Source organism: Centropristis striata, chromosome 22 (genome assembly GCF_030273125.1).
Source record: "Centropristis striata isolate RG_2023a ecotype Rhode Island chromosome 22, C.striata_1.0, whole genome shotgun sequence".
Lineage (NCBI taxonomy): Eukaryota > Metazoa > Chordata > Actinopteri > Perciformes > Serranidae > Centropristis > Centropristis striata.
The window spans coordinates 27,406,147-27,424,911 of record NC_081538.1 but is presented as its reverse complement, the minus strand read 5'-3'; the positions used below and the strand labels follow the sequence as shown (position 1 = coordinate 27,424,911).

Below are 18,765 nucleotides of genomic sequence, written 5' to 3'. Positions count from 1 at the left end.
AGGCAGACCTTGTGCAGATGCATGATGTAACTCTGTTGTACAGAAATACAGTTTTTATGTTCATACTTACATTTTTCCAGTTTTTTTCTGCATTCTACTAACACAGGGGCTGAAGTCTCTGCTTGCTTTGAAGTTTAGGACTTTATAATGAACATAAAATCATAAAATATTGCTGTAAAATTCGGTGAAAGTTTGACTTAAAAAGTTCAATTTCAGCCTAAAGTTTTAGAGAACTTCAGTATCATATTTTGTCCATATCGATACAGAGAAGTGATTTATTTAAAGGTCCAGAAAAAATGAAATAACAATTAAAAATCTGTTTTTTCTGTGGGTGTATAAAAAAAACATGTCTGACACATATATCTATATCTATAGATATAGAGATAGATATACAGATAATTTCACTTGACAAGATTTCTTAAATTATGATAAAACAAGATCAATTAAAGCTGCCAGCAGCGATGAACTGGCCCGAGTAGAGTGACCTGATGATTATTTGTTTCTTACCAAGATAAAAAAAAAAAATTTAGATTTACGAGTGTTACTTCCAGATTTAACAATCTTAATTTAAGAAATCTTGTCAAGTGAAATTATCTGGCCAATGCAGCAAGATCATTTCCCTCAGATTTACTGTTTTATCTTGTTTTAAGACTAAACACCTTTTATGCAGTGCATGTCTGATAAAGGTCTCCTCTCTCTCTGTGTGTGTGTGTGTGTGTGTGTGTGTGTGTGTGTGTGTGTGTGTGTGTGTGTGTGTCTCAGAGAACGCGCTGCTGGAGGACGACAACACCTTCCACCTGGTCCGGCCGGCGGATGAGATCGACGAGGTGAAGTCGAAGCGCGGCAGCATGAAGGACAAGGCCATGACCAAAGCCATCACCGAGATCTACCTGACCAGGCTGCTGTCCGTCAAGGTGGGGGGGGGTGTGTGTGTGTGTGTGTGTGTGTGTGCCTGTCTGTCTGTCTTAACATAATATGTGAGCTGTAGAGGTATAAAGTACTTCGGCACAAGTTTAAGGTTCTTTACTTGAGTATTTCCAGCTGTTTAATGCTTTACTCCACAATGTTTCAAAGGCAAATATAACATTAATTCAGCAGATAGTTACTAAACAGTTCAGATTTTACATAGAGAGCATAATATGTTATGTTATCTGTCTGTTTTGTTGAAAGATGCTCAATTAACAGAGCAACAGCAAATTATAGATGGATGGATGGATGGATGGATGGATGGATGGATGGATGGATGGATGGATGGATGGATGGATGGATGGATGGATAGATGGATAGATAGATAGATAGATAGATAGATAGATAGATAGATAGATAGATAGATAGATAGATAGATAGATAGATAGATAGATAGATAGATAGATAGATAGATGGATGGATGGATAAATACTGATTACTGAAGGTAAATTATAAACATAATAATGATACATCAGCTAAAATATAGTAAAGTAGCAGTGTTAGTGACATTAAACACATATTTATAATAATCTAATTGATCTAATTTAGTAGAAATTACTGAAAATAGTAACATAATAATGACAATAATTATAATACTAAGAAGAATTATAAGAAAAACGTTAAAATAAAAAATCAAGTATAAAAATAAATACACACACATACATGTAAAATACACACTGTTTGTCACTACCAAAATACTATTAAAATTATCATATAAGTTATTATTATTTATATTCTTAAACTTTGTCCTGAAAAAACATTTAAGTCAAAAAAATCTGAAAGAAATCAAAAATGTACATAATTTACATGCATGTTTGTATAAGACTATTAATTTAAAAAAGAAAGGAATGTGTATATTAATGCAGGTTCATTTCTTGTGAATGAGAGTGGTGTTGATGTGAAAATAATGTATAATGCATCTTTAGTGAGTAACAGAACTAATCGGAATAAACAGTTGTTATTTTCAGCTTCACATATATAAACCTGTGTGTGTGTGTGTGTGTGTGTGTGTTTCAGGGCACGCTGCAGCAGTTTGTGGACGATTTCTTCCGCAGCGTGTTGTGTTCGAGCTCCGTCGTTCCTCCGGCCGTCAAATACTTCTTTGACTTCCTGGACGAGCAGGCGCTGAGACACGACAACGTGGACGAGGAGACGCTGCACATCTGGAAGACCAACAGGTACATTACAGGTTTCTTTTTATTCAGAGATGCATTCCTGTTGACTTTATATTCTAGTTTTCTTCCATAAACAGGAACATTCAGGTCGTACCGTGCACTAATTACTGGACCAAAAGAAAATAACCACATTTCAATGACTAATTCATCTTTTTGACCATTTTTTCAAGCACAAATTCTAAAATTTACTCTTCATCTGATGTCTTAAACAGGATTTCACCCTGGTAGTCGTACAAAGTGGAATAAGATAAAGAAGCTGAAACGTTGCTTTGACGTCATTCAGACGGCTCAAAGTTTCAGCAAACTGGCTGAATAATAAACGTCTTCAAAGCTCTGAAACTGAAGATACGACCTGTGTGTGTGTGTGTGTGTCTGATTGTGTGTGTGTGTGTGTGTGTGTGTGTGTGTGTGTGTGTGTAATTGTCTCTTTTATCAGGTCAGATAAATGATGATGAAGGAGGAAATAGAGACAGAAGCTTTTTTTTTTTTTTTTCCTCTTTACTCTAAAAATCCTCTCCTCTGCTTTAACTGGCCTTGAGCTCCGCCTGTCAATCATCACACACACATACAAGTCGGACAATGAAAAATTCATGGCGGTGGTGAATTATTGACGAGGGTTACGGTCTGTGGAGGAGAGACGGCAGGAGGAGATGAAACGATGAAGGGAAACAGTGTGTCAGCAGGACCTGAAAAAGTCTGGAAAAGTCTGAAATTAACTGTCTCCTCAACTTACTGCAGCTGAACCACCAGGCTGCACAGCAAGAACCAGTCATAGCTTATTTATTATATTAGTCTTAGTTTAAACAGTGTGTTTAATGCTCAATGTCCTCTCAACCCTCTGATCCCTGCTATCGCAATGTATGTTTTCTGTAAAAGATTGCCAAAAATTTACCGTTTATCATAGAAAGAAACTGTAAAAACAGGCATTATCATCAGAGTTTTCATTTTCCGACAGTCCTTGAACGGATCATAGGTTATGATTGTTTCCTTGAGAAGAAAGTGACCAAAATTTGTCTTAAAATGTTGATATTTGTATCAGAATCTCTTGTGTCATTTAAAATAAAGCGTTTGCACTAACCAGATCCTGTTAAAAACATTAAATTCTCCTCAGAGACACTGAAGACATGATTGATTCTGCTGAGACCAACGGTCACGAGACAAATATTCACTGAGAATCTGTTTACACAGAGCAGAGAGGAGAGGACAGGAGAGGCTGTTTACACAGAGCAGAGAGGAGAGGACAGGAGAGGCTGGAAAACACGCAAATTGTTCAATATGTGGAGAATACTCTCTTTTTTGGTTATTTTGTGTCTTTATTTTGTTAATTTGTGTCTTTTTTGGTAATTTTGCGTCTTTTATTGGTATTTTTACACTTTTGGTTAATTTGTGTCTTTTTCTGATCATTTTGTGTCTTTCTGGTATTTTAGTCAATGGTGTGAATTTCAGACAGATTTTTGCAGACTTTATGTGATATTTAGTTCCATATATGTATAAGAACCTGACTGGAGTCTCTCTGTCTCTCTGTGGTCAGTTTGCCTCTGAGGTTCTGGGTGAACATCTTGAGGAACCCTCACTTCATCTTCGACGTTCACGTGACGGAGGTGGTGGACGCGTCGCTGCACGTCATCGCTCAGACCTTCATGGACGCCTGCACCAAGACGGAGCACAAGCTCAGCAGAGTCAGTACACACACACACACACACACACACACACACACACAGATCAATATATGTATTCAGACTGGATTTATTCCTGTAGCATTTGTGTATTTTTGACAAATTGGCGTCATTAAAAGTTTGCAGAATTAGCAATTAGCAGCTCCTGTTTGCAGTGTTCTTCCCCTGCATGCACAGCCAAGTGTCACTGGTTTACTTTGATACTGAATAAAACTTGAAAATGTGTTTACACAGAGCAGAGAGGAGAGGACAGGAGAGGCTGGAAACATGCAAATAGTTCAAAATGTGGAGAAAACTCTTTCTGGTTAATCTTGTCTTTTTCTGATGTTTTTGTGTCTTTTTTTGTTAATTTGTTTCTTTTTCTGGTGTTTTTGTGTCTTATTTTGGTTAATTTGTGTCTTTTTCTGGTGTTTTTGTGTCTTTCTCTCATGTTTTTGTGTCTTTTTTTGGTTAATTTGTGTCTTTTTCTGGTGTGTTTGTGTCTTTTTTGTTAATTTGTGTCTTTTTCTGATGTTTTTGTGTCTTTCTCTCATGTTTTTGTGTCTTTCTCTCATGTTTTTGTGTCTTTTTTCGGTTAATTTGTGTCTTTTTTTGTTAATTTGTTTCTTTTTCTGGTGTTTTTGTGTCTTATTTTGGTTAATTTGTGTCTTTTTCTGGTGTTTTTGTGTCTTTTTTGTTAATTTGTGTCTTTTTCTGATGTTCTTGTGTCTTTTTTTGGTTAATTTGTGTCTTTTTTTGGTTAATTTGTGTCTTTTTTGGTTAATTAGTGTCTTTCATTGGTATTTTTACACTTTTTTGGTAATTTTGTCTTTATCTTTACAACATTCGTGACACTTTTGGGCGATTAGAAAATGGATTTATTAAACATGGAATTATTCCTGCAGCATCTGATTAAATTTTGACAAATTGGCATCATTAAAAGTTTGCAGAATTAGCAATTAGCAGCTCCTGTTTGCAGTGTTCCCCTGCATGCACAGCCAAGTGTCACTGGTTTACTTTGATACTGAATAAAAGTTTAAAAATGTGATAATTCTCAGGCAAGTTGTGAAGAGTCTTTGTGAGACTCGGGGGAAGCGACGGCAGCAGACGAGGAGGCGGGCAGATGGAAACTGTCTGCAGCAGAAGAATTAATTACAACACTTAATCACAAAATAAACCCCGGACTGTTTGAACATCACACACTGATGATAATTAACAGTGCAGGGTGTTCCCAGGAGACGAGTTCTCTGTGAAAACATCTTCACTCCACGCAGAACAAAGTTTTGAGACGCTTTGAAAATGACCAAAAGATCCTTTTTCATGTGTTTGTGTCTGTTTGTTTTCCTGCAGGAGTCTCCCAGCAACAAGCTGCTCTATGCAAAAGAGATTTCCACGTACAAGAAGATGGTGGATGAGTGAGTTTGTTGCATTAAATATACAAAAAGGAACAGATGTGTTTGTATAACGGGGTTTAGGCAGAACAGCTGCGCTACATGTGGGTCCGCCAGTCGGAGAGAGAAAAAAGTCTTATACTGAAAATGTATTTAACCTGAATCAGTTTCAGGGCCATTTTTATCACTTTTTACTCACTGTGGCCTCGTTTTTAACATCAATATATAACTCCTGCACCTCTATGAGAACAGCAGAATTATAGCTAGAAGAAGGGAGAACTCAAAAAAGTATTTTGTGCATTTTTATACAGTTAAAATGCCAGAAATCATAAAAAACCCAAGGTAAATTTATGGATAATTAATTTTACAACAAGAGTAAAATACAGTATTTTTACACCAGTTTAGTTGATTTTTTGTGAAGTCACTGTTGGTCTCATCCAGTCCATTCATGGCTTCTCAGTTGTGCAGAAAAGTGCAGAATTTAATGTTTTTTTACAGGACTTGGTTAATGCAAAGGGTTTATTTTTAGCTTAATTTTAAATGGTGTACATAGAATTAATGGATGTTCATAAGAAAATATGACTATTATAAGCTTTTTAGCTTCAGATGATAATTTCAATTTTTACAGTTTCTGGTGCCAGTTAATTGTGTATTTTTCGCCAATTTTTTGTTACATTATTGATGGTCTTAGCCAAGTAATTCATGGCTTCACATTTGTGCAGAAAAGTGCAGAATTTAATGTTTTTTTACAGGATTTGGTTCATGTAAGTGGTTTATTTTTAGCTTAATTTTAAATGGTGCAAGTAGAACAAATAGATGTCAATGAAATATCCCTATTCTAAGCTTATTTGATTAGTTTTCTTGGTGGAAATGTTAAAATCAGATGATAATTTCTGTTTTTGTAGTTTCTGGCCAAAGTTAATTTTGTATTTTTCGCCCTTTTTTTGTTACATGATTGATGGTCTCAGCCAAGTCGTTCATGGCCTCACAGTTGTGAATAAAAGTGCAGAATTCAACGTTTTTTTTCCAGGATTTGTTTAATGCAAATGGTTAATTATTATTTTTAGCTCAGATTTGGTTATTTTTCCTGGTAGAAGCGATGGTCACATATGATGCATTCAGGGACTGCTGGAAATGTGAAAATCAGATGATAATTTCTATTTTTACAGTTTGAGGGTACAGTTAATTGTGCAATTTTGGCAATTATTTTTTTTATTTTATTTTCTTAAAGAAAACATGAAATCTGATAGCAGGTTGTGGGGTTCAGCTGGTTAAACAACATTGAAGCATCATATTAAGCTTTAGACACAAACATAATTTCTATTATATATTTTGATGAATGTCTGTATGAAATATTTTGACCGTGTTTGTGTGTTTTCTTCAGTTACTATAAAGGCATCAGACAGATGATTCCCGTCAGCGACCAGGACATGAACACACACCTCGCTGAGGTGTCCCGGGTACGTTATCAACTAAAGAACCGTTAATTAACCACACGTTAGTTAGTTCTGCTTCACTACAGAGGAAAATGTTGTTATTTTAACTACCACATTAAGATTTACACTCAAAATATATGATGATCTTATAAAATATGATGCAAAGCTAAAGATTAATCTGCCCAACAGTTTATGAAACAGATCAAATCTGCTCCAACTACAAAAAGAACATGATACTTACACATTATTGCATCAGAAATAATAATAATTTAACATTTACAGAAGTCATTAATAGCTTTGTCATGCAAAAGTGGTATTTTATATTTAATTAAAATACCTCTTTTTTAATGACTGTAAGGTTTGAGTTTGTGCACAATCAGGTACTGTGTGCATTTATTTATTTACTTATTTATTATTAATTTATTGCACTAATGCCAAATATACTACTTGTTTATGTTTTCTGATAAAATCCTGAAATATGGTCAACATCAAAAAACACAACCAGTCCAACCAGTAAATACTTTTAATTGTCAGATGAATTTGTTTTTATGATCACTAGCTGATTGATCATCGATCATATTAAACTCTATATTAATTTTCCAAATGCTTTTTGTCCAAAGCAACTTTCAATATGTGCATAAACCTCCATTTGAACAAGAGAAAGGAAATTAATAACTTTATTTGTGTGGATTTCCTGAACTTTTTTTAATCAATACTACATTTCTGCAACAAAAAAAACCAACAACTTATTTCAGTAGAATGGAAACAAAGAAGCTTGTATCCATCTTTTAAAATGCTGTAACTTCTGTTTCCTCTCTGCAGCAACACACAGACAAGCTGAACACCCAGTTGGCCTTACATCAGCTGTACCAGTACGCCAGCAAGTACTACGATGTGGTGAGAAACTTCTTCTGTTACAGCTTCTTCTTCTTCTTCTTCTTCTTCTTCTTCTTCTACCTTTGTTGGTGGTGGAAGAACGATGAAATATGACATAACTTTCACTAAGTTACACAAATACAATGTATCATGATTACTGCTGTTATGTTAACACACATATTTTTGTATTATTGTCTCTGTACATTTCCACATTCCTTGGAATGTTTTTTCATCTTAAAAACAGATATATTTTCCTTTTTTCTATATTTTTTTTCTCTTGACAATAGAAGAAAGAGGGAAGATCTTAACTTATCTTCAACTTAATTTAGTAAAACATTAATATTAAATAAGTATTAGATAAATATATGTTTTAACACAAGTAACACTACATGTAAAGCTCCTTTTTTTCGAGTTTAAGTGTCCAATGACTTAAAGAATTTTTAATTACGTTTAGTTCTGATTTTCATAGTTTTGACCGTCTTTGTTTATGACATGACAACAGCACTGCAACAACGTCCAACAGGGAAAGAAACACAACAACAAAATTATGAAAACAAGATTCATGTTGGAACAAAGTGTAACTATCCTCTGAACACAATCTCAATAATATAATATAATATATAAAAACTGTAGTAGAAATATTGAGCTTTTGACCTCACAAAAAGCTCATTTGCTGTACCTCCCAGATTCCACTAGAGGGCAGAATAAAGAGGATTTTCAGCCTACAGAGTGTAGTTACATTTCACTTTAACAGTTAAATTCTTCTTGTTAACACTCTTGAGTTTTGGGGTTACATGATTGTTACTAAAGATTTAATGGTGTTGTTATATTGAATCATTTTGAGTTTTTCTAAGCTTTTTATTGCTATTTTCTGACTTGACTGAGTAAGTTTATCAATCAAAACAACTTCCAACTGTGTAATTGGATGATTGAGGCAAATATGAAAGTGTTGTGATGCTGACAATATTATTAATTACAACATGATTAATGTTGGATAGACCGAAACCTAATAATCAAATAAATATTTCATCAGGAAGCGAGACAGCGTGTAGGAGTTCAGGATGGAATTAAGATATTTAGAATATTGGCACAAAAATTGCCATTTTTGTAATTTTATTTTGTGTTTTCATCTTCTCCAGATCATCCAGTCGCTGGACGAGGACCCGGCAGCCCAGAACAAGCAGCTCACGCTCCGCCTCCAACAGATCGCCGCCGCCCTGGAGAACAAGGTCACCGACCTTTGACCTCTGACCTCACGGAGGGGGCGGGGAGGAGGGGGGGGAGCAGCAGCAGCTAACGGCTACTAAAAAACCACGGGATGTTGTTTTCCATTAGAGGACTCAGAGGAGGACGAGCTCACGGACTCTACCGAATGTTTGACCATATAAGGACTTGAAGTGGGCGGGGCTAGTGGAGGCCACAGGAAGCTGTTGACCATATAAGGACTGAAGGAGGGAGGGGAGGAGTTATTGGACTCCAAATGAAGTTAAAATGTGCCCAGAGTGGTGGAAACTGAAGCGAACTTCCACTTGAAACGGAAACGGTGAAACGGCTGCAGATTTGGTGAAAACAAAGGGTTATTTTTTTAAAAAGGCGCTCAGTGTGTGTGACCCTGGGACCGAGCTGTTACTGTGTTTGGCTTCTCTACAACACTAGTTTTAATTTTGCCATGTAGGGACTGAGAGAGAAAAACACAAGGAATGAAGATTTTTTTTTTTTTTTTTAATTGAAGAATCAAAGTGAAGTTCTGAGACATTACCAAATATTTACTTTTTGCTACTCGGCCCTTTTTTTTCTTTAATTTTGTCGTTTTATTGGAGGTTCAGCTGCTTCCGGATGCTTCGTAACCACTTTTTTTTTTTGCATCGTTTCACAGCGAAGTCGACGAACTGTGGATGTTTCCTCTCATGCTTGATCAGAAGTCAGTTTTTCTGTCGCCGTAACAAGAAAATCTGATCTCGTTTCAGCTTTTGGGTGAACTTTTCTTTCAAAATAAAAATAATCAACCAATGAAAACCCACTACGGTACGCACCACTGGCCAATCAGGAGGCTCGGCTTGTCTGCAGGAGAGTAAATTCAGGGTACGACGTCCAAAAATCACACCGAAAACATTTTAACTTTTCTTATGTCGTGGCCAAATGTGTTTTTTCATATCGGATTGTGTGTTTCTACGCAGACGACACTGTGCTGTCGACTCCAATCTGTTTAGTTTTTAGTATTAATCTTCTGGCTTTTTGCATTTCCATATACAACCATGAGAATCTTTCCAATGGACTGAGACAGTGCCACTTTTATTTTGTAAAGTGTTAATCAGGGTGGTCCATGATGTCATATCCTGTGTGTGAGTAAGTGTGTGAGTGTGTCTAATAGTTATATCAACACCACTTTGTTGCCAAGGTTACCAGCTTGTTTTTACTGTCTGTAAAAAAAAAAAATTCCTGACTGCCTGACAACAGCCAAACACCTTTTATTCAGTGTGATTTTTTTTTTTTTTTAATGATCTGTATTATTTCACTTCTTTTGCAATACTCCCTTCATATAAAATGCTGCGTTTCTTTCTGCACACGTTAGAAAATGAGTCTTCTGAAGACAAGGTACGCCACGAATCCTTCAAAAAGGCTTCAAATAAATCGAAAAATCAAGGTGGTAAAGTGTTAAAATGTATTTAATCCAGTTATTAGAGAGGTTTTAGGACTCCAGGATGACTAGAAACATGCATCTGAGACACAATTCGAAACTTTATTTTTGTTTTGTTTTTTTTAATTAACTTGATTCCACCAGGGTGATGCAGTCCTTGGAGTCTAAGCTATATTAAAAAAACATTCAAATACAATTTAATTAAATTTAAAATAATCCGTGGAAGATTTAAAAGGCATGAAAACAAATGAAATAAATACAATTTTTTTTTGTGTATGCATTTACTGTCATTAAATTAAAAAAATATGATAAAACAACAATAATTTAGCTTTTTGTCTTTAATAACTGAATAGTTTTTTTATTGTGAAATGCATTTTTTCAGACATTAAAATAATTTTCAAAAATCACAATCACGCCTTATTTTGGTTTTCTGCGTTGTGATTTAATTTTAATATTGTGTGGGAAATTTCACAATAAATAAAAAATATTCAGTTATTAAATGAAATAACTTTTCTATTAGAAATTTTTCTGTTTTTTAAATTATTATTATTTTTTTAATATGACAGTAACTGTATGCATACAAAAAATACTTTGTATTTTTTTTATTGTGTATGCATTTACTGCCTATATTAAATTTAAAAAATGTGATAAAACAACAATAATTTAGCCTTTTGTCTTTAATAACTGAATTATTTTTTTCTATGACATTAATTTTTTCACACATTAAAATAATTGTAATAATTTATTTTTATATAAAATAGCATTTTTTTAATTTGGAATTTTTCTGTTTTTTTTATTTCAGTTGTAAGAAATTATTTGAATATGACAGTAACTGTATACATACAAAAAATACATAATTTTTGTGCATTTTATTTTTATTATTTTTTTATTGATTTGTTTGTTTAATCATTTTAAATCTTCCATATTATCCTACAAAAAAATGCCAAAAAAATGCCACACTGCTCTTTCTTTTCCTACCATCCTTTCAGTCTACATGGACATAAAAAAAAGAAAAAATGTGCCAATAATTGTCCCACAGCAGCTGCAGAGACTCCATGTGCCTCCTGGTGATCGCCTCTTTATTCTGCCCATTAAAAGCTTCATAACGAGGTTTTGTTTCATCACAAACAGGCTGCTTTGCTTTTGTTTCTGGCTCGCTGAAATCTGCACAAAAACGATATTTTAGCTGCTCTGTTGGTGAGCGAGAAGATCTGCAGCAGTCTTTGGGTTAAAGTGCCGTTTAAGAACTTTTCCTGCATATTAATCACCACAGAATCGTTATTCTATATATATATTTGCATTATTCTTTGCCTTCTGAGCCCAGACGACGTGCTTTATGAAGTTAATATCAAAGATTAAATATGCAGTTTGTAAGTTCTGGGACACAGATTTCTGCAAGCAAAGTTGCTTTGTTGTTGTTTTTTTTGGACTGATTGATTATTTACAAGCTGCATCTTTAAATTCTGAAGCAATACGAGCTTTGACCTGCAGATACAGACTGAAAACAAACACATCGTAGCTTTTTTTTTCTTTCTTTCTCATCAGCTTTTCTTCTTCTTTCTCAGAATATTTCTTTATGAAGCCACTTTGGTGCCAAAAAACTTCAAGAAACTGTCGTGTGTTGTTGTCGTGTGTGTAGTTTCAGAGCTGAATGTTTGAGTGTAGTCAGAAATAATGGGAACAGTTGTGTCATAAATAATCTGATGGTACTTTTATATATATAAATACATGCATAACTATATATATAAACAGTTGAAATGTGAAGCTTGTTCTGTTGGAGGTTGTTTTTTCACCAGCTTTTCAAAGCAAAGTGCCACATTTGCTTTTTAGATATTTAAACACATAAGAGCTCAAACCTGCACTCACTCTAACACATGTAGGATATAAAACTTCTGATTTATGTGGAGAACAATATATATATATATATATATATATATATATATATATATCTGTTAAACCCAACACTTAGCTTCTTTCTGCCTTCTTTAGCCGCCGGTGAGTGCCTTAAAGAGGAGAACTGGACGATGATTTGGAAGTAAAAGCCAAGAAAATGTGTCACATGTTTGAAGTCGGTTTACTGCACGTTTGTGGTTTTAACTGGAAGATAAAGATGGAAAACCAGAGCGGTTACAAAGTGTTTCAGTGAGAGAAAATTGGTACTGGTGAATGTTTTTAAAGCTATAAAAACAGATTTAGAGCGTCATCGTCCTGGAATTTAGTTCCCAAAAGTCGGACGATTTGGGAGAATTCAAACCTTCTGGATTTATGTTGTCAGAAAAACAGAAATTTCACTTCACTTTTACTGTCAGGCATAAAAAACAAAACCTGACTAGAACAGATGCATCGCAGGTATTTAGATCATGCAGAAACTTTGTTTTTCTGCCAAACTCCCATTTTATTTCTGCCTCATTTTGCTTCATACTTTCTCATTTCATGCAGAAGATTATTTAACAATTTAGCATAAACACTCTGTAATTAGCATCAAAACAAGAAAACAGAAACAAAATAAATGCTGTTTCCTTCCTCCTCTGGCAAGACATCTTAAAACTCTCGTCTGAAATTTTATAGAAATATTTGTTATTTTCTCAAAGGCAAAGTTGGTTCGGTTGAATGTTTTTAAAGCTTCTACAAAGAAAAAAAACTTTTCCCTTTTGCAAGACATTTTAAAACATATTTTAGGTCAAAATGTTGAGATTTTCTGGAATTAAATTCCCAAAAGGTCAGAAAATTGTGGAAAGTTCAAACCCACCGGATTTATGTTTTAACTTGTCAAAAAACTAAGTTTCAAATATAAAAACTTGACTAGAACAGATAAAGTGCAGGTAGAATCTGCAAAAACTTTGGTTTTCAGGCTAAACTAACATTTTGTTTCTGCCTCATACTTTGTCATTTCATGCAGAAGATTATATATATTTAACAATTTAGCATAAAAACACTGTTAATTAGCATCAAAACAAAGAAAACAGAAGCAAAAGAAAGAGTTTTAGAAACATCTTTCTGGTCAAAATGTTAAGATTTTACAGAAATATTTGTCATTTTCACAAAGCCAGAGTTGGTACTTTTGAATGTTTTTAAAGTTTTGTCCTGGAATTAAATTCCCAAACACTTTTACAAGACATTAAAAAACATCCTTTAGGTCAAAATGTTGAGATTTTCTGGAATTAAATTCCCAGTGGGTCAGAAAGTTTTGGAAAATTCAAACCCACTGGATTTATTTTTTAACTTGCCAAAAGAACAGCAAGTTTCACTTGACAAAAAAATTAACTAAAACAGATCAAGTGCAGGTAGAATCTGCAAGGGAAAAATTATTCATACTTTCTCATTTCATGCAGACAATTATTTAACAAATTTAGCATCAACACACTGTTAACAACACACTGTTAACAGCTCACTTTAGTTTCAGGCATATAAAAACCAAAAACACAACTAAAACAGACAAAGTGCAGGAAGATTCACACTTTATTACTATTATGATTATTTAACAGCAATCAACACATTATTAAACAGCAACAAAACAAAGAAAATTGAAGCAAAGAACCACTTTTCCTTTCTGCAGGACATTTAAAAACATCCTTTTGGGTTAAAATGTTGAGATTTTTCCGAAATAATTGTCAACATTGGGGTTAATTTAACTTAAAAAGCATTGATGGAGCGTTGTGGACTGTTGATGATTCATTTGTTGAGCAGAATCGTGTTGCTGTGTTGGTTTGTTGTTGTTTATGTGAGCAGCAGGACAGTGAGAAGTAAACATGAGGAGGATTAATGAGGATCAGAGGGACCTGAGCCTCTCTAACTACACTCATCCTTTGTGTTTTAATGATGTAAAGCTGGAGAAGAATATTGTTTGGCACAAAAAGTTGTGAATGTAAAAAGATGAAACGGGCCCTTGAACTGGTACTGACGTTTCCACGGAAACGTCCGGAGGGTTCAGTGTGTTTCTACCGTTGTTTAACAGTTTGTACATCAAATACGACTTCCCATTGTTTATTCTTGTAACGTCGTGGTAGGAAACTGAAGGTTTTGGACCCAGTGAGGACTTTAGAGACAGCAGGACCAGGACCAGGAGCCGCTGCTCTCAAACTGGTCTCAAACTGGTCTCAAACTGGTCTGGAGCCCAAATCGGTGACTCTTCTACAGGAAGGAGGAGAAGTGGGCACAGAATCCAGATCTAGGAAGTCCAAATATACAATAAAAGATCTTTATACAAATGCAAAGTGTTTGTGTGTCTTTTTTTATTTATTTTCCTGATGTAATCGCTCCAAAAAAGCATTTCTTTTAGCTACACTGTCAAAAATTAATTAATTAATTAACAGGAAAATACCACCAACAACAAAAAATCCAGAATTTTACTGAATTATTTTAGAGGGTTTTCTTGTTTTTTCTACATTAAATGCAAAGGAGGTTTGAAATTTAAAAAATTGATATATTATTAGATTTTTAAAAAAGTTTTATTCTTAATGATCTTGAATGTTACATGACAGTGAATTATATGTAAAAATAAAAATAATACTAAAATACACAATTTAAAATGAAGGCAACTTTCTGTTGTTTCTTTAACTAAAACTTTAAATTTAATGTGAATAAAAATGTAAAGAGAAATCTTTAAAAAAAAAAATGTTGATACAAATTATATATAAATGATATAATATAAAAAAATTACAGTATTATAAATTTGCTTATTTGTCTGAAATGTTAAATTACAGTGAATTCTATGTTAAAAAAAAAAATTAAAAATACACATTAATTAATGTAAAATTAAGGCTAGATTCTGTTGTTTTTAAGTAAAACTTCAAATTTAATGTAAATGAAAGCGTAAAAATAAATCAGAAAAAAATGGTAAAAAAAAAAAAAGTGGCAGTAAAAGTGTCAAACACTCATATTAAAGTTAAAAATATTCTCAGATTTTACTGTATTTTATCTGTATTTTTAAATAAATTATCAGTAACATAACTATCGGATATAACGGCAGACTTTTTTTAAAACCTTTTTTTAATACAATTGTTTGTTTTTCTACAGTGCAGATATATTTTTTTAAAATACAGATATTAACTCTATATTATCTGTATTTTTTATAGAAATGATCTGTAAATATATATTATTTTTTACAGTGTAGTGTTCATTATTTTTATCTCGTGAAACCTGTATTTTTTTTTTTTACAGATATATACTTTTTTTTTAATACAGAAATTTACTGTATTTTATATGTATTTTTAAATAAGTTATCAGTAAAATAACTATCGGATATAACGCCAGACTTTTTCTTTTTAAACCTTTTTTATACAATTGTTTGTTTTTTTACAGTGCAGATACATATTTTTTTAAATACAAATATTAACTGTATATTATCTGTATTTTTTATAGAAATTATCTGTAATTATATATTTTTTACAGTGTAGTGTTCATTATTTTTATCTCGTGCAAACTTCAGATCTTAATTCAAGTTGTATAAAATCTCATTAAAGTTTCATCCAAGTCACATTTTCTCAATTTTTAAAACAACAGCAGCCTCCGTGAGCTTTCTAAACACATTAAAATCTATGAAAACACGACACATTTTCTTATTTAAATGTGTCACCAGAATATAAATGTGTGTTTCTGTGTTGATGTTGAGTCACACTGAGTGGATCCATCACACTTCAGCTTTATTATTCATGGATCAGAAGAATAAATCCTGTTTGTCTGAATGTTTCCACCTCAGCAGCCCGCGGCGAGGACGAGCTCCTGCTTCTCATTCATAAACTCACAGCTGCTAATTGGCTACTTTAGATTATTTATTCACATTTTTCTGTTTTGAATCACAAATATTATTTTGTTGTGTCTTTCTTTGCGGCACCTGGAGTTGTTTAGAGCTCCGTGGAGTTAATTTATGAAGAAAAAAAGTAAAAAAAAACGGAGAAAAACTGTCTATTATTTATTAAAAATGTATTTAAATTCATGAAATATACTAACACTGATTTATCTGAAGCTTTTTTATGCAGAACTTCCTCCTAATGAGAAAAAAAATCTGAGATACTTAATCAATATCTTCTTGTGCAATTAGTTTTCTTTTTTTTACTGCTTTACTTTTAAGTCAAATAGTGTTTGTTAGAAAGTAATAATTAACTAAGTAAGTGCTGAAATTGGCAATTAACTGTGTATTTTAATATGATAAATCCTCAGTTTTTTACTCCAATAAATATTGACAATAACAACACCTCTAAAAAATCTAATATTTGGGTATTACAGGCCAAATGTATTATGTAGAGGTAAACATGTGACAACAGCGCCACTCTGTGGTCGTAATGAAGAACTGCACCTGTAAGGGGCGCTACAGGTGCATATATAAAGTTATTAGTTTAAATAAGCAAATGAGCCTTATTCTTATTTAAAATATGTAAATTTAAGATGTAAACATTGACAAAGTAAAGTTTGAAATTCTTGGAATCAAAAATTATTACTGAGGGAATTTTGATAACTCATTTTATCACTCTATAAATCATAAAATACTGTAAACTGTCACAAAAAAATATATGTTTTTAGGAGTAAAATGTTCTAAAAAATAAAGCTATGAATGATGTATGAACAAAATCTTCTGTGAAAACTTAAATATATATATATATATATATATATATATATATGAAACTGGAAAATTTGGTGTATGTAGATGGTACTGAAGAAAAGATTTTATGTTAATAACTAAATAAATAACATTTTGAGGAAAAATAGCCTTTAAAGATATGTAGACCTATAGTAAAAGGCAAATGTATTAAATCAAAAATAAAATAGAATAAAATAAAATAACTTATAGGCTTTGATATCATATTAAACGTCACCAGTTCATTCACAATAAGACAATTATTTTTTATATAACAAGTTTTCTGACATGTTTATCTTTAAGTATGCGAATAAAACATTATCTTATCTTAAATTTTGGTGGATTTAGAAGAAATCTATAGACTAAATGTAGTGAAATAAAAAACTTGATATGTATTTTTGGATGTTTTCTTTCCATTAGTCCAATAAAAAAAAAGAAAAGAGTCATGTTTTGGAATAAAAATAGTCCAAAATTCGTGTCTCGCTTTAAAACAGCAGATTCATCATAAATTAAATGTTTCTTTATTGATAATTTTGAACAGTTAAGACAAATAAAAGTATAAGATTGATTTAATTTAGCGACCGGAAGTCAGTTATTGTAGTTTAACCACTAATTTAAATCAACTTCTTTCATCACCTTCACCTTCAGCAGCTGCAGGTGACGTGACAAACAGCTCATGGAGGCAATTAAGGTACTTTTATAACTCTTTCATTAGTTTACAGACATGATATTCATATTTTTAGATTCAGTATAACTTACACGTTCTGGTAATATCATTTTCTTTCATGTCCTTCGCAAATAAACGTCAAAAGAAAAAAGACGCTTCAGAACTTGCTTGGCAAATATCACGTTTTTAAGTTTTCTTTACTATCAAATTAATCCAGTGATAGTTGAACATACAATAATAAGTTTGTTGTGAAAAGGACGCACTAATGGGTAATTCGGCTTACTATTAATAATGCTATTTCGCCAAAATATAAACAAATATAGGCTAAAACATAGTGGGGTAAACGAAAAGTAATTTTAGTAGTCACAAGAAAAAAGACGCTTCATAACTTGCTTGGCAATTATCACGTTTTTAAGTTTTCTTTACTATCAAATTAATCTAGTGATAGTTGAACATACAAACATAGGTTTATTGTAAATATGACCTACTAATGGATAATTCGGCTTACTATTAATGGTGCTAGTCAGTCAAAAAATATTAACAAATATAGGCTAAAACATAATGTTGAAACACAACTATGTAAATAATAACCATTCGCAGACCAGAATCCAGAATCTTTCCATATTTATCTTAAACTTCTCAGACTCATAATTCCGTCCAAATACATATTAAGATTTTTAGATTCAGTGTGATTTACATTTCTCTAAGATATCATTATCTCTCATGTCCATCGCAAATAAACCTCTGTAAACCTGTTTAGAAGTCACAAGAAAAAAAGACGCTTCAGAACTTGCCTGACAATTGTCACGTTTTTAAGTTTTCTTCAATATAAAAGTGATCCAGTGAAAGCTGTCTGTACATGTTTGGGTACATTGTAAACATTAACTGCTAATAGATAATTCGGCATACTATTAATGGTGCCAATTAGCCAATATGTAAACTAATATAAGCTAAAACATAATGGGTAAAATGTAAAGTCCTATAATGACCAGTTGGACCAGAATCTTGATATTTTCCATATTTCTCCAGTTGTTCATCAGGCATGATACACATCTTTTTAGATTTAGTGTGATTTACAATACTCGAGTCTATTATTATCTCTCATGCAAATCGCGAATAAACGTCAGTAAATCCGCCTTAAGTCAAAAACATCTAAAACATACTGGGGAAACACAGCTTTGTTAATTGCAGACCAGAATCCGGACTTTGTCCCTATTTATCTTATACTTCTCAGACTCATAATTCAGTCTAAAGACATCATACTCATATTTATATTCGGCGTGACTTACAATACGTGAGAATTTAATTATATCTTGTGTCCATCGTGAATAAACGTCAGTAAATCAAGTCAAAATAAAAAAAAGACGCTCCAGAACTTGCCTGAGAA

The 18,765-nt window shown here is 32.8% G+C and overlaps 1 protein-coding gene across 1 annotated transcript in view; it reads left to right on the top strand.

Annotated features, from left to right (window-relative positions):
* plxnb2a.1 (plexin b2a, tandem duplicate 1) overlaps window positions 1-10,151 on the top strand; it is a 279,990-nt gene extending 269,839 nt beyond the window's left edge. Inside the window, exons 38-44 of the mRNA XM_059325664.1 lie at window positions 763-914; window positions 1,984-2,144; window positions 3,673-3,820; window positions 5,147-5,211; window positions 6,572-6,647; window positions 7,446-7,520; window positions 8,639-10,151. Of these exons, the coding sequence (XP_059181647.1) occupies window positions 763-914; window positions 1,984-2,144; window positions 3,673-3,820; window positions 5,147-5,211; window positions 6,572-6,647; window positions 7,446-7,520; window positions 8,639-8,743 (782 nt within the window). The 3' untranslated portion in view covers window positions 8,744-10,151. The remainder of the gene's footprint in view (window positions 1-762; window positions 915-1,983; window positions 2,145-3,672; window positions 3,821-5,146; window positions 5,212-6,571; window positions 6,648-7,445; window positions 7,521-8,638) is intronic.
* The last annotated feature ends 8,614 nt before the right edge of the window (window positions 10,152-18,765 follow it).